Consider the following 14,770-nt stretch of genomic DNA (forward strand, 5'->3'; position numbering starts at 1 on the left):
TTGTTGTTTCTTCATAGAATTGCAGGAGGTAAGGTATTTATTCCAGTATATTTTCCCAGTCAATGTATTTCACACAGAGTAAAGGAAAACATTTGCTTCCACAGGGGAAGCAATAAACAGGAAATATGAGCCATCAACATTCAACAAATATCATGTTTATGGAAAAGAAACACCTCACTTTAATGATGGACGAAATGTATCCAAATCTTTACGCTGGCTTTACAATCTCCAATTGTAAGTTAGAATGGATAGTAATAGATTGGGGGCCTGATTTGCCAAGCCAGGCCTTTATGATTGAATGTAGTTTTACATCTGCAATGAATCACATGCAAAATTCCTTTATTTTTTTCCTGGAAATTCATTATAGCTAAGAAATTGTGCCTACCCATACATAGGCTTCTACTCTTTTGTGGAGGGGATGGTTCTGTGACCCTGGTGTCTTCACTAACTAGTATGATGAGTAGAAGATGCTGAGCTGCTATGCTTTTGTTTTGTAACCTGTGGAGAAAGATTTTCACTTAGGTGCACAAATAACAGATTTATGCCAGTGTGGGATTTTGGAAGGGCAAATGAGACATGGTATGGATGCCCCTGCTGCTCTCCCATTTGCAAATTAATTCTAAATGTTAACATATTTTAAAAGTTTAAAAGTACTATGAAAATATACATTAAAATTAGGTTTCTAAATACAAACCAAATACATCTTTGTTTTCAAAATAGGAAGGTTGTAGGTTGTGGAGTGCTTTCTTATTTCTTATTTCTATTTCCTTTAAATTATAATGCCATCATTTAGCAACCATATCTGACAATTGTTTTCCAATTTTGTAGAAAGAAAGCAGCAAAAATAGTGTCCAAAAGAAGTGATGATTTCAAGGAAAAATTTCAGCCTCAGCTTGGAAAAGTCCTTGATCCGTAAGTGAAGAAATATTTTCCAAGGATGGAATTATCCAGACTCTGTGCAAGGCCCTCAGTATTCTTAAGCCCTATATTGCCTCATTGTGGGGCTAGGGAAAACTGGTGGTGTGGCTGGGCATGGGTGCCACTGCACTCCTATATACTGGAGATGGGGGCTTTTCACCAGCCCTAAAGAAACCGGTATGGAGAGGAGTTATTGGTGGAGGACCTAGGATGGGGCTAAAAGATTTGCATTTATGGGAAAGCAGCTTTTATTTAACCCATTAGACTTTAATAATGGTCGTTGGGGGGCTGAATTGCAGCCTTGCCGCCTGTCGATAGGTTTGGAGCTGGATTCCATGCCTTCCCAAATCCCAAAATTCTCCACAAAAAGCCAGGTTAATTGGGATTTGTACATGGGAGGAAGAGGAGAGAAGGGTGAATTTCACTTTTTAAATGATCAATGATTTTTCACTGAATTGAAAAAGTAAATAGGTGTCAGTACCTGCAAAAAGCACTTCCTCTTTTTTCTGTATAGAATATGTACAATATTAATCTAAAAAGGCCTAAATCCATCTAATTTGGAGCACATTAGAACAATGCTCTACAGCAGTGGTTTTCAAACTAGGGCTGCCGCTTGTTCCAGGAAAGAACCTGGCGGGCCGGGCTGGTTTGTTTACCGGCTGCGTCCACAGGTTCGGCCAATTGTGGCTCCCAGTGGCTGCGGTTCGCCGCTCCAGGCCAATGGGGGCTTCAGGAAGAGAGGCCAGCATGTCCCTCGGCCCGTACCACTTCCTGCAGCCCCCATTGGCCTGGAGCGGCGAACCACGGCCAGTGGGAGCCGCGATCGGCTGAACCTGCGGATGCAGCAGGTAAACAAACTGGCCTGGCACGCCAGTGGCTTTCCCTGAACAAGCGGTGGCCCTAGTTTGAGAACCACTGCTCTACAGAAATTTACCATCCCTCTTTTTAAGAAATGTAGGCCCTGATTCAGGCCCTGATTTGAGAAATTAAGGCCCTAAAACATGCACTTAACTTTAAACATAGGCTTAAGTGTTTTGCTGAATTGGGGCCTAAATGTGTATCTTAAAAATAAATGTATTGCAGATTAGTGTGTGCCACTTCCTATGTGTGGTGGTGTCTGACATGTCTGGCTTCTGCAGCCTTGCCTGAGCTTCCAAAGTTTGAGGGAACTGACATTCCTAGTCTGTAGAGACAGGGATGGGAAGGTGAGTTAACTGTTTGTTAGTACCTCCACTGACACTAGTTTTGATGATCTGTTTGATCACCAATATTCCCATTTTCCCTCCATAGAAAACCCAGCAGACTGTCTGCATGGGAAAAGGTTGTGTGGCCAGGAAATGGAGGAGTTGAGGGCAAATTGTTTAGCAGCGTATTCTCCTCTACCAGGGATTAGAATCCACTGAGTTGATGCTGCTTGAAGTACCATTAACTACCTTTAAGCTCTCCAAGCCCCATTGTAGGGGTTACAGAATGGATTGCTTGAACATTCAGCTAATGGCAGCATGGCCAGGAGCCAGCTGTGTTGTTATTTCTGGAGTGCCCTGAAGGAGTGTAAAGACTCTCCATGCAGCTGCCTGGGGTTTTGCAGGGTTGGCACCAGGAATTCTCAGTCTCCACTTGTTTTTGTAGACCCTCCTCTTACCCTACCCACATTCCACCACTAATGCAGAAAAGGTGAGAGGGTGAGGATGCAGCCAAATAGCTACACATCAAATACCTTGGGGCTGTTGATTATTGTGCTCCCCTGTGTGGAAGGGGAACATAGATGCCTTTCTTGTTTATGATGGAGATTTGTGGTTCATATGGTAAATATATAGCTATTAAACTAAGAGTTAAAGAAGAATATTGATTTGTTTTTACATTTTTTAGGAATATGTTGAAGCAGCTATTTATGTTAAAAAATCCTAAACAAATAAATATTTAGTATCATTGATAAATGTTGGTTTTAGTTAATAAAATAGGGTCAAATTTTCCAGATGGATGTTGCCTTGACTTCTGTTGTTGTAGGTACAGAATTGCAAAAATCAGAAAACTTTTGAAAATCTTAATCTGTCACGTGATGAATATCCTTTCTCTAGTTAATAATTGTTTAATTGTAGGTGTTATTTTGACTAGAGATCAGATTCAGCATAGATATAAAGTGTTATTTGACAGATATACTAAAAAGACTTTTCACTCGCATTTCTTTTGTCCGATAAATAGAAAAATAACTTGTTTGGGTCACAAGATTTTTTCCCTCAGAAAATATAAACATCAAATTCAAAGACATTAAAAGTCTGTTATACAGTATTTTTTTTTTGACAGTTGGTATTTTACACTAAAAAAGGGTTTGTAAAAGAAAGGAATCATCAATAGTGTCAGCTTTGATTCATATAAAAAGTACCAGTGAACAAGTTTCAGGTGAAGTCTGCTGAGTGGAGCTTTCTTTATTCTTTGGTTATAGTATGGGTAGAGAGATGATAGGTTAATTTTTCACAGTTAGAATGTAGCATGCATAACACACTTAACTAGCACACTTCTTCTCATTGACAGCATAGCAGAAACTATGAACGTTCCACCAGACCATACATTTGGAATGTTTCTTCGTCCTGATGAGTTCGGTAAATATACCAGTGGCCTGTTTAAAATCATATTTAGTTAGTAGGATTATTTTGAAGTGATGACTACAAGCTTTGTAATGCAGTGATTTTCTAAGTGCTTTTACACAGTTAAAAAACTACCATGAGAAAGGCTTAGTGACACTAAATTTTAGAAAGGGATTTCAGGCATTAATAAAAAAGGCCCTAGAGTCAGACGTGAATCCTTAGATTTGAGGTGGATGCTACTTAAATTAACAATAATAGTCTCAGAAAGCATGCATACCTCAGTCTAAACAAAAGGGAAGCAGAAAGGAAACCAGTAAACCAGAAGGTATGGCTAAATGACAAGGTTCAAAAGGTTGCTCAACACAAATAGACATCCTTCAGAAAATGGAAATCCAGCCCAAGTGAAACCAACAAAAAGGAGTATAAGCTACAGCAAGTTATATGTCAGAAGGAAATTAGGAGGAATTTGACAAGAAAATAGCTGAATGTGTGAAACAAACATCAAGACATTCTTTAAATGTACCAGAGACAGGCAGCTAGCAAAAGAATTGGTGGATCCTTTGGAGCAATTAAGGAAGCGATTAAGAAAAACAAGAACACTGCTAAAAACTAATGTATTTCTGTTCATCAGTCTCCACCCCAGAAAATGTAGGGGAGATTCCTACCTTGGACATGCTTTTTTTTTCTGGTCATAAAAATGAGGTAGTATTAGTAATTGAGGGGTCAAAATAAGAGGTGCTGGATGAGATAGATAAATTGAAAGCAACAAGCCCCAGATGGTATACATCTAAGAGTTCTGAAGAAAATAAAGAATGAGTTTCTGAGCTGCTAGCAAAAATATGCGCACTCTAGCAAAAATATGGACTCTCATTAAAAGCAGCTACTCTGCTGGAGAACTGGAGGGTAGCAAATGTCGTATCTATAATTTAAAGGGGTGCTAGAGATTATTCAACAGTTTACAGACCTATAAGTTTTACTTCTGTACCTGCTAATTGGTTGAAATGATAATTTAAAATAGAATTATAAAATGCGAAGAAGATCATGATGTGATAGAGTGGAAGGAAGGAAAAGAAGTGGGGAGCAAAGGAGAGTGCAGCTTCTGCAACAGAAAATTGTGCCTCACTAATGTATTAGAATTCTTTGAACATGTTAACCAGTTCTCCCTTTTTTCACTGTTTTATTAACATAATTTATTTGGATTTTCAAACGGCCTTTGGTAAAGTCCCTCATGGTGTGAGGGACAAGGTATTGTCATGGATCAGAAAATGGCCAAGAGAGAGAAAACAATTTTTATCATGGCAAAAAGTTAACAGCAAGGTGCTTCAAAATTCCATACTAAAACTGGTGTTGTTTTAATATATTTATTAATGATCTGGAATAGGAGGCGAGCATTGAGGTGGCAACATTTTCAAATTACACAGAATTATTTAGAATAGTCGAGGCCAGAGAATATTGGCCCCAGTTTTCCAAACACTTAATCACAAGTTTAACTTTACTACCTTGAGTAGTCCCTTGAAGTCAAGTGCATAAGTGTTTGTAGTGTGTTTGTATTGTCAGGAACTTCCAAGGGACCTAAACAAGCTAAATTACAGAGCAACACAATAGCAGATGAAATTCAGTCTTGGCAAATGGAAAGTAATGGATATTTGAAGGGATAATTTGAACAACTCATACATTATAATGGATTCTAAATTTCTCTATCAAATTAGGAAAATAATTTGAGTATATCTGTGGACAGCTCATTGAAGACCTCTGCTCAATGTTCAGCAGTGGTCAAGAAAGCAAACAAATGCTAGGATGCCTAAGGAATGGGATGGAGAATAATACAGAAAATATCATGATGCCATTATAGAAATTAATGGTACATCCTCACCTGGCATACTGTGTTCAATTTTCCATAGTTATTAAAAATATGCCCCTTTGGAACAGAATGGGCTGGAGATAGGGCATCCATAGTAGATGTCCCTTGACCCTGGCAATTCATGTTCCCCATTTGTGCAACTTATCCTGAATCTATTAACTTTCAGTACATCGTGTAATGCTCATCTCTTTTTTAGGTGTTTTTGGAGGTTCTGGATAGAGTTGTGAGAGTCTAGTTGAGGAATATACAAACCTTTTCATGGCATGGACCACATGTAAATAAGGAGAGCATCTTGAAGGCCAGCTATCTTCCCATTTGCAATTATATGAGTCAAACAGAGTAGTTGGTGCTCAACAACTCTGAAAGCCAGGTCCTTGGAGTCTCAAGTTGAGCATACCTCAGCAGAGGCCCCCAAAATTAGAATCAATTTTTGAAAATTTTAGCTTACTGTAAATGTGTAACTAAACAGGAGTTTATTTATTTTGTAGGAGTTGGTGATCTTCTTCACAATAGGGTTCCGAGTGAGTTCCTCCGTGGTAAAGACAGAGAGAGAGCTGTCTTCACTGCAATTCGACAGAATTTGAAGAAAGCTAACTACCACAATTTTGACACATTACTAGAAGCATTCAGGCATTACGACAAGGTCAGTGTTCTGAGAGAATACAAATTTACATACACATAATTTGTGTGCATAATATGTGTGTGATATATATTAACTTTCCAAGGTTATAGATATGTGCATGAGTGTATATAGAATAGTAATAAAAGAATTAAATATAAGTTGAAAATATGATAGGACAACATGACAGACAAACCTTTCTACTATGCACTCTATAGACAATGGTGTGGCATGGCATGAAGTGTTGGTTGCAACTCTAAAATTGATGTTGCATTCTGAAACAGGATTAAAATAGAGCATACATTTCTGTTTTTCTGTACTTGTAGGTGATCTTTCTGTGTGAAGCTTTCATATTAGTTTTATGCCCTTTGAATTTTCTGTGTAATTTTGATTTTGTTTCTTTTCAGACGTTTTGAATAGAATCTGTTTGAAATTGGCTCTGTCTGTAATTTATCTGGGGAAATCTCACTTTTTTGTTATTATGTATCTTTAAAATAATATTATTTAACGCACAAACATACTAGAAAGCTGAATTTTCAGTAAATCTTACACAATGGGTAGTTTAAAATAATTTTTGAGGATCAACAATTTTTGTCATTATTCGTCATAAAGAAAAACTTCAGGCAGCTAACATATAAAATCTTATGCATTGGCAAAATCATCTTTATTTTTAACATAATATCTTCTGCATAGGACACATCTCTGGCAACAGCTACACTTTTCTGGCAGATTTTATTCTACAGTGGAGAAGGTTTTATATGCAGCTGCTGACATAATATTTCACATGCAGCTGAGGACATGAAGATTTTATAGACAGAAAATCTAAAAAGGATGATAATAATAATTCCTATATCACTTTTTGTCAATAGATCTCAAAGCGCTTTACAAATGAGGTAAGGATCATTATTCCTATTTGAAAGTTGGAGAAACAGAGGCATAGAGCAGCAAAGTGACTTGCCAAGGTGTTGCAGTAGGCCAGTGGTAGCGCCAGGAATAAAACCTAGGTCTCCTACGTCTCAGTCCAGTGCTATATCCACTGGGCAACATTGCCTCCACTTCACCAGCATCAGCTATGCTTCTACCAACACCCAATGTCCCTCACTCCCAAGCAAAGTACCTAATCTACCTCTACTTTCGACTTGGAAAAAAAAACAACAGAAAAAATGAATACACACAAACTTAATTACGGTTGCTGCACATATAACATACCTTACACACAACCACGAGAGTGAGGAAATGAAAAGTTAAGTCACCTAACAGTACCTACTCTCCGCTCCTGCACCCACAGGTACACACCTTACTACTAACAAAACTACCATACACCACAAATCACATACCACAGCCATAACTCTGTGTGACAGGGGGCCCAGTGGGGGCCAGATGAGGTCACTCAATTAGGGCGAACTGCAAAGAATGTGGCAGACAATCCCCAAAAAGCTGGTGGATATTCCAATACTTAGATTTACCAAGCCAGCATAAAACAACTTCTTTATTGCCTCACTTGTTACTCAGAAGTCCAAACAACACAGTTCCCTTAAAGTGATCCAGCCTCAGGCCTCCATCCAGGTACCTAAATCAAATAAGATGAAGATTCCTGAAAATCTTATTTCATCATATAAAAGAAAAGGTTCTACCAATCCCAAAGGATCGGACACACTACCTCCCAGGTTATTGAATATTTCAGATCTTACACAAATACACGCTACAGCCAATGCTTATTAACTAAACTAATATTTATTAAAAAACAAAAGAGAGAGAGAGAGAGTATGGTTAAAAGATCATTATACATACAGACATGCGTTCAATTCATTGAGGTTCAGATTCATAGCAGAGATGGTGAGCTTTATAGTTGCAAAGAGTTCTTTCAGAAATAGTTCATAGGTTATAGTCCAATGTCCAAATATCATATTCAGGGCATACCAGCATAGCTGGGACATCAGTCTTGCAACTCAAACTTCCCCCGATGAAGCTTAAGCAGGTCTGAGATGACAGAATCAGGACCCAAGGATCTTTTTTACAATTTTATGTTCTCTTTGACAAGCTGGAATTTCCTCCGGGAACAAAAGGTAGTTAGGATGACTTTGAAGGAGGTCCATCACCAGTACTTAGCTATACGAATTAACATAAGGCAATTTGCTTGTTCCTTCACCATTCACAGTACATTTCAAAGAGAGATGAATACAGAGATATCCCATGTTTACAATTCATTTAAATGCTAGTATGTTCTTTTGATCTCTGAACTATCAGAATACACCATAGACAGGGACTGTTGATTTCATTGTTGACTCTACTCATACACCTCTACCTCGACATAACGCAACCCGATATAACACGAATTCGGATATAATGCGGTAAAGCAGTGCTCCGGGGGGGGGCGGGGCTGCGCACTCCGGTGGATCAAAGCGAGTTCAGTATAACGCGATTTCACCTATAACGTGGTAAGATTTTTTGGCTCCCGAGGACAGCGTTATATCGAGGTAGAGGTGTATATGTGTAAATACACAAAAACACAAACATCATCTCCCCACATGTCTTTTGAGGGCTATTTATTTTGCAGGATGTTTAACCCTTTCTAGCCATGCATCACACTCTGTCTCAGCTAAGGATACCAGCCTTCCAGCAATTGCTTTCCCAAACTACCATCTGCCAGCACACCTAACTACTGCAACAACCATTCACAACTAATAGTATTGGGAGGGGCAGAGTAGTTTGGTGAATGGGTGTGTGCAGAAAGGAGAGCTATATAGTATTGTAGAATTGAACAAAATTTGTAGAGTGGTGCAGGCGGCAGAACTAGGGTGTGGCAGGAGGGGCTAGCTCCCCTGCAATGGAAATATTATGGTGGCTCTGCTGGTGCGTAAACTTGTGCATGCTTGGGAGGGGGAGCAGAGGTAAAAACAGGACTGGTGGGCCCGGGTTTGGGCCGAGGAGTAAAGAGCAGGATCCGGAGGGATGGAATAGGCCCTGGAGAAAGTAGGAATCCCCAGGCCCCGCACCAAGTCTCAGTACCTCCCCTCTCTGCCCCTCCTGTCCTTCCATCTCCCGCACCCCCAATTACAGTTTGCTTCTACCCCCACTGGTGTAACTCTAAAATCATAGGATCTATGATATTTTGTGAAGCTATGATTTTCTCCACTTCCTGATGTTAAGGCTCTTTGCTGCGTATTTCACTGACACAACTGCAGTTCCCCTATATCCAAATTATCACAACAGCCTGAAAACAGCTCCACTCCTTGCCTGGGCCACTAGGCAGTTTGTAACTGGAAGGTTTTACTGGAAACTGTGACATGTCTTAGCAGATGCCCATGGACATATTCAGAAGCAATTTCTCAACCACATAAATATTTTAATATATTTGTTTTCAAGCTTAGCTAAGTGATTGTTCTTCATGAAGGACTAGCTACATGCCAGATTTGAAATTTTGTTGTTCCATTGTTTTTAAGATATCAGCAAGCAAAGGAAATCAGTGAGCAGAAGTAATCTTAACTTTTTAAAAGCTATATAAGTATATTTTTGTCAGTCTTTCATAATTCAAAAGTGTTTGAATGATTTTCTTCAGACTTTTCTCCAAATTTTACTTCTTCAGAGACTGAGCTTGAAAAATTTCAGGTCCAAGAGAGAGAAAAAACATGGGAGTTACATTGGAATTCCCTGTGGAACCTTAACTATAGTGTTCACTCCGGATTGACAGACTGTCATCTTGTCACAATACACTGTTACTTTGACATTAGCTCTTAATTTCAAGTTACCTTATTATCTAAGTAAAAAGTTATTTCATTGATGCTTGTGAATTCAGGTTGTGAGTTCCCAAACTACTCTGGATTTTTGGATTCTGTCTTTGGGAATGATGTGGATAAATTAGAGAGAGTTGAGAGGAAAAGAACAAAAATGGTAAAAGGCTTAGGAAACCTGACCTATAAAGATAGGTTAAAAAAATTCGGCATGTTTAGTCTGAGGAAAAGAAGACTGAGAGGGGACCTGATGACAGTCTTCAAATATGTTAAGGGCTGTTATAAAGAGGACGGTGATTGATTGTTTTCCATGTCCACTGGTAGGACAAGAAATAATGGGCTTAATCTGCAGCAAGGAAGATTTAAGTTCGATATTAGGAAAAACTAACTTTGAGGGTAGTTAGGTCTGGTATAGGTTTCCACGGGAAGTTGTGGAATCCCCATCATTGGAGGTTTTTAAGAACAGGTTGGACAAACACTTATCTTGGATGGTCTAAGTTTTTATCAGTCCTACCTCAGCGCAGGGGGCTCAACATGATCACCTCTTGTGGTCCCTCCCGAATCATACATGTCTATGAGTCCAAGATTCTGCAATTTGAATATTCTTAAATGATATGATTGGCTACATATTTATGACCTATTGTCTGTATCCGGACCATGGGCCATAGTTTGAACACCTCTGATGCAGTGTTTGTGATGATAACTGTTGTGTGTTATTTGTCACAGAACGGTGATGGGAAGATAGACAAAGAAGAACTGAGGAAGTCATGTTTTCAGCTAAATCTCGATCTAGATGAGGAACTGCTGGATGCTTTATTTGATTACTGTGATTTGGATAAAGATGGTCTGATTGACTATCTGGAGTTTGTAAACTTTCTTAACTGGAAAGACAAAATGTCTATTGAAGAATTTGAAAAAAACATAATTACAAAAGGTATGTGATTTAGTACTAGAAAGCACTTACAGGATAATCCTGTCTGTTCCTCAGCCACTGGAAAAGGCCCTGGCTGAAGCAGAACACGTACTAAACAGGAGGCGTAGAAATTGGAAGCCCATGCAAGTGCTTCCAGGCCCCCAGTACATTGTGGAGCATGGCTACAAAGAGGCTCCTCTGATCTGTGTGCTGGATGAATGGATTCCCCACTGGGAATTACCAAGCCCATTTGCTAGAGTTTGGGAAGGGGGTTCGATTGGAAAACAAAAAAGAAATGACTAGAGAAAATTTTTAAAAGTTTGCATTTGCTAGCAAAAACCTAGATTCATCTGTAATGTTTCCATTTGAACATTGAGCTCTTGATACAATTTTTTGAAATTATGATACCTGGCAATGTGTCCTTTAGATATTAGATTCTCCAGTCCATTCTGCTCCCTTTATATTACCTGAGCAGAGTAAAAAGAGCACAAACTACCCACAAGCGCCTACTTGGGAGTTCCCCAGTTGGCATCATACAGTGTAGATGGCTCATCATCTTCCGCTTTGATGTCTCCAGTCAACACAGGGACAGAAAGAAAGTGGTGGTGTGGAAGCAGTCAGAGTGTCCTATACAATGCACTTCAGCTGACCTCATATGGCATGTGTTCTGTACAGCCCTCAGATTGCTCTAAGCCTGTCGCTCTCAACCTTTCCAGACTACTATACCACTTCCATGAGTCTGATTTGTCTTGCGTACCCCCAAGTTTCATCTCACTTAAAAACTATTTGTTTACAACATCATACATAAAATACAAAAGTGTCACAGCCACAGTATTACTGAAAAATTGCTCACTTTCTCATTTTTTCCATATAGTTATAAAATAAGTCAATTGGAATATAAATATTGTACTTACATTTTAGTGTATAGTATATAGAGCAGTATAAACAAGTCATTGTCTGTACGAAATTTTAGTTTGTATTGACTTTGCTAGTGCTTTTTATGTAGCCTGTTGTAAAACAAATATCTAGATGAGTTGATGTACCCCCGAAGACCTCTGTGTACCCCCAGGTGTACACGTACCCCTGGTTGAGAACCACTGCTCTAAGCTGTGCTGGAGCAAAGAATCAGGGAGCCATAACCAACATGAGAGAACAAATAATATGTGACAAATGTGTAGTCATGTTGCTTAATGCTCTGTTGGATGGTGCTCAGAAATTATAATGATAAATGCAGTATAAGAACCTCTACAGAAGAGAATAGTTCCATGACCACCACTGCCTCATTGTGCGGTATCAAGGTAAATTACAATAACTGAATTTTAATCTGTCAGACGTGAGAAGTAATGGTTGTTGTTTTTTCCTTTTTCATATATGTGCACTTTACTATTTAAGCGGATTGCACCAAAGATTTCTCTCTTTGCAATCTGGAGAAATCCTTGGAGAAAGTTTTGTTTTTATTTTTCCTTGAAGTGATCCACTGGAGATTGTAAAAGTCCAGGGATTCTGATTTTATCATAAGTACTTTTTAAAGTTGGGTTAATATTAGAGCCTATCAGGTGCAAATCTCAGTCAGAACAGTAGGGCTTTTTCTTTTGTGAAGTTTATTTTGCTATGCAAATGTATCCCATAAAGCAGGAGAGATTAAAAATCTCTCAGAACCATTTGAAAATGTGTAATCTATATATTAAATCTTTTCTACTCAATAATAATGTAGGGTTAAGTCACTGTTTTTACTACTTAAAATACTTACTATGTTGTGGGCATCTAATAATTTTGGCTATTTTATAACCTTCACATTTTATAGGGAAAAAGCCAGATGGTTCTGAGCCTTCCCTACCTGAAGATGCAGAAATCAAAACAAACGATGGATCACTGTTAAAAGATGAAGATCTTGTACCAAAGGAACCTGGAACCTCAGAAAAGACACCAAAAACTCTTACAAGACCAACAGATCGTGTATTTGCTGATTATCGCACAACTTCTTCCCAGTACAATGCAACTGTAGGAAGTCTCCCTGCAACTTGTAAGTACAGTGAATGCTAGTGAAGACAAAATCAGAAGCAATTTTAGAAAGTATTGGCAAATGTGCTAATTACATAGGATAGCCCACTACCTAAATTTAATTTATCTAACAGTATTAAACCAAATTTGATTCATATGCTTAAGATTAAGGTTTGGAGGTTCATTTTGGATAAGAACCCAAAAGTTTGGATGTTAATCAAAACTCTTTGATCTAGAAGTTATACTGGAAGTCTCAGGAGACTGAGTTTTTTTTTATGATATTTCTAATAAAATCCTGTTTTTGTCTTGGTTGGAAATAAAGCAACAAATAACCTTCCTTACAGTATTTAAATACTTATGCTTCTGGTTGTAGCTGAAACTATGAAGTGTAGAAGCATGTAAAAACTGGGTGGGAAGAAAATTAAATCTCTTTTTTTTAAAACCCCATAAAAAAAGATTTGACTTGAGTTTCAGGCAGAATTTCAGGTCAGTTCTTATTTTATCCAAAGTAGTTCACCCTTCCCTAGTTTGGGGGAATACTATATGACACAGCTGCTATTTCTTTGTAAGCTACTGCTGCAAGCATAGTTCTTTCATTTCTTTATGTTATGTATTGATTACTTCTCCACAGGTTACCCATTATACGGCGTTCCAACCATTCGTTCAGATATTCCTGCCCCTCGTGTTCGCCGCATCAGTGACAGAACTAATTATGGTGATGAAGCCAATGCTTATGCATTATTATGTCCATCTGTCTTCAGCCAGAAAGGAGTGTATGAAAAAGATTTTTTTAAGACAAGACCAAAGTCAGAGGTACTGTACCTTGCTTCTGAAGATTTTCTCCAGATACCTCTGGTACACCTGCAGAATGGGTCTGGGAGGTTAAGTGGTGAAGCAGATAGGGCACCACACCGAAAGTCAAAAAACCTGGGTTAAATTCCCAGATTTATGATTGACTTATTGTGTAATTTGGCAAGTCATGTAACCTTTCTGTACCAAAGTTTTGCTATCTGTAAAATGGGGTTAATAATGATTTGTAAAGCACTGAGATCTGTGGATGAAATATTTGGCATTTTACAAGTGCCCAATATTAATATTAGCAGACAGAAAATTAGGTTAAACTGATATCTTTATTAATAGTACATACCAATAATTTAAGGATGAAAAAATTATAAGAATGTTTTAATTATTACAAAAACAAGCATTATGAACCCAGAAAATTCAGAACTTAAAGTTAATCTTAAGAGATCCAAACATGTGAAGGCAAAGAAATGCACTGCTAAGGCATCCATACAGCCTTTCATAGATTCCAAGGCCAGAAGGGTCAATTGTGATCATCTAGTCTGACCCTGTGTGTAACCCGGGCCACAGAACTTCCTGAAAATTATTCCTAGAGCATATATTTTAGAAAAACATCCAGTCTTGATTTCAAAAATTTCTGTGATGGAGAAACCACTATGATCCTTGGGAAAGTGTTCCAATGATTAATTACTCTGACTGTTAAAAATTTACCCCTTACTTCGAGTCTGAATTTGTCTAGCTTCAATTTCCAGCCGTTGGATCGTGTTATGCCTTTCTCTGCTAAACTGAAGAGCCCATTATTAAATATTTGTTCCCCATGTAGGTATTTGTAGATTACAATCAAGTCGCCCCTTAACCTTCTCTTTGTTAAGCTAAATAGATGGAACTCCTGGAGTCTATTGCTGTAACACAGGCTTTTTAATCATTCCCATCGCTTTTTTCTGAACCCTTTCCAATTTATCAACATCCTTCTTGAATTGTGGGCACCAGAACTGGACACAGTATTCCAGCAGTGGTCATACCCATGCCAAATATAGAGATAAAATAACCTTAACTCTGTGACTTGAGGATCCATCAGGAAAAAAATATGAATGATGTAATTTATCTTTTCATATCAGTTTAAACTAATCTGGGACCACGTACACTAAAATCCCTTAATCTTAATCATATGGTTCTTGAAGAAATGCCAACTTCCTTTACAGTCATACACTGTCCAATGAAAAATATGTACTTTTCACATTTCTTATTAGACCAATAGCATAAAGAAGGTAATTATTCAACATTCTTCATTAAGGCTCCAGTTCAACAAAGCACATAAGCAGGTATATAAGTCTGTTGCTA

The 14,770-nt window shown here is 38.2% G+C and overlaps 1 protein-coding gene across 1 annotated transcript in view; it reads left to right on the plus strand.

The window, feature by feature from the left end:
• Window positions 1–14,770, plus strand: part of EFHB (EF-hand domain family member B) — a 33,082-nt gene that overhangs the window by 8,824 nt on the left and 9,488 nt on the right. Inside the window, 7 exon segments of the mRNA XM_026649342.1 lie at window positions 60–234; window positions 829–912; window positions 3,451–3,518; window positions 5,853–6,007; window positions 10,441–10,648; window positions 12,432–12,650; window positions 13,260–13,441. Coding sequence (XP_026505127.1) covers window positions 60–234; window positions 829–912; window positions 3,451–3,518; window positions 5,853–6,007; window positions 10,441–10,648; window positions 12,432–12,650; window positions 13,260–13,441 — 1,091 coding nt within the window.

This window comes from Terrapene carolina, unplaced genomic scaffold (genome assembly GCF_002925995.2).
Source record: "Terrapene carolina triunguis isolate 2854851 unplaced genomic scaffold, T_m_triunguis-2.0 Scaffold84, whole genome shotgun sequence".
In the NCBI taxonomy this organism is placed as follows: Eukaryota; Metazoa; Chordata; order Testudines; family Emydidae; genus Terrapene; species Terrapene triunguis.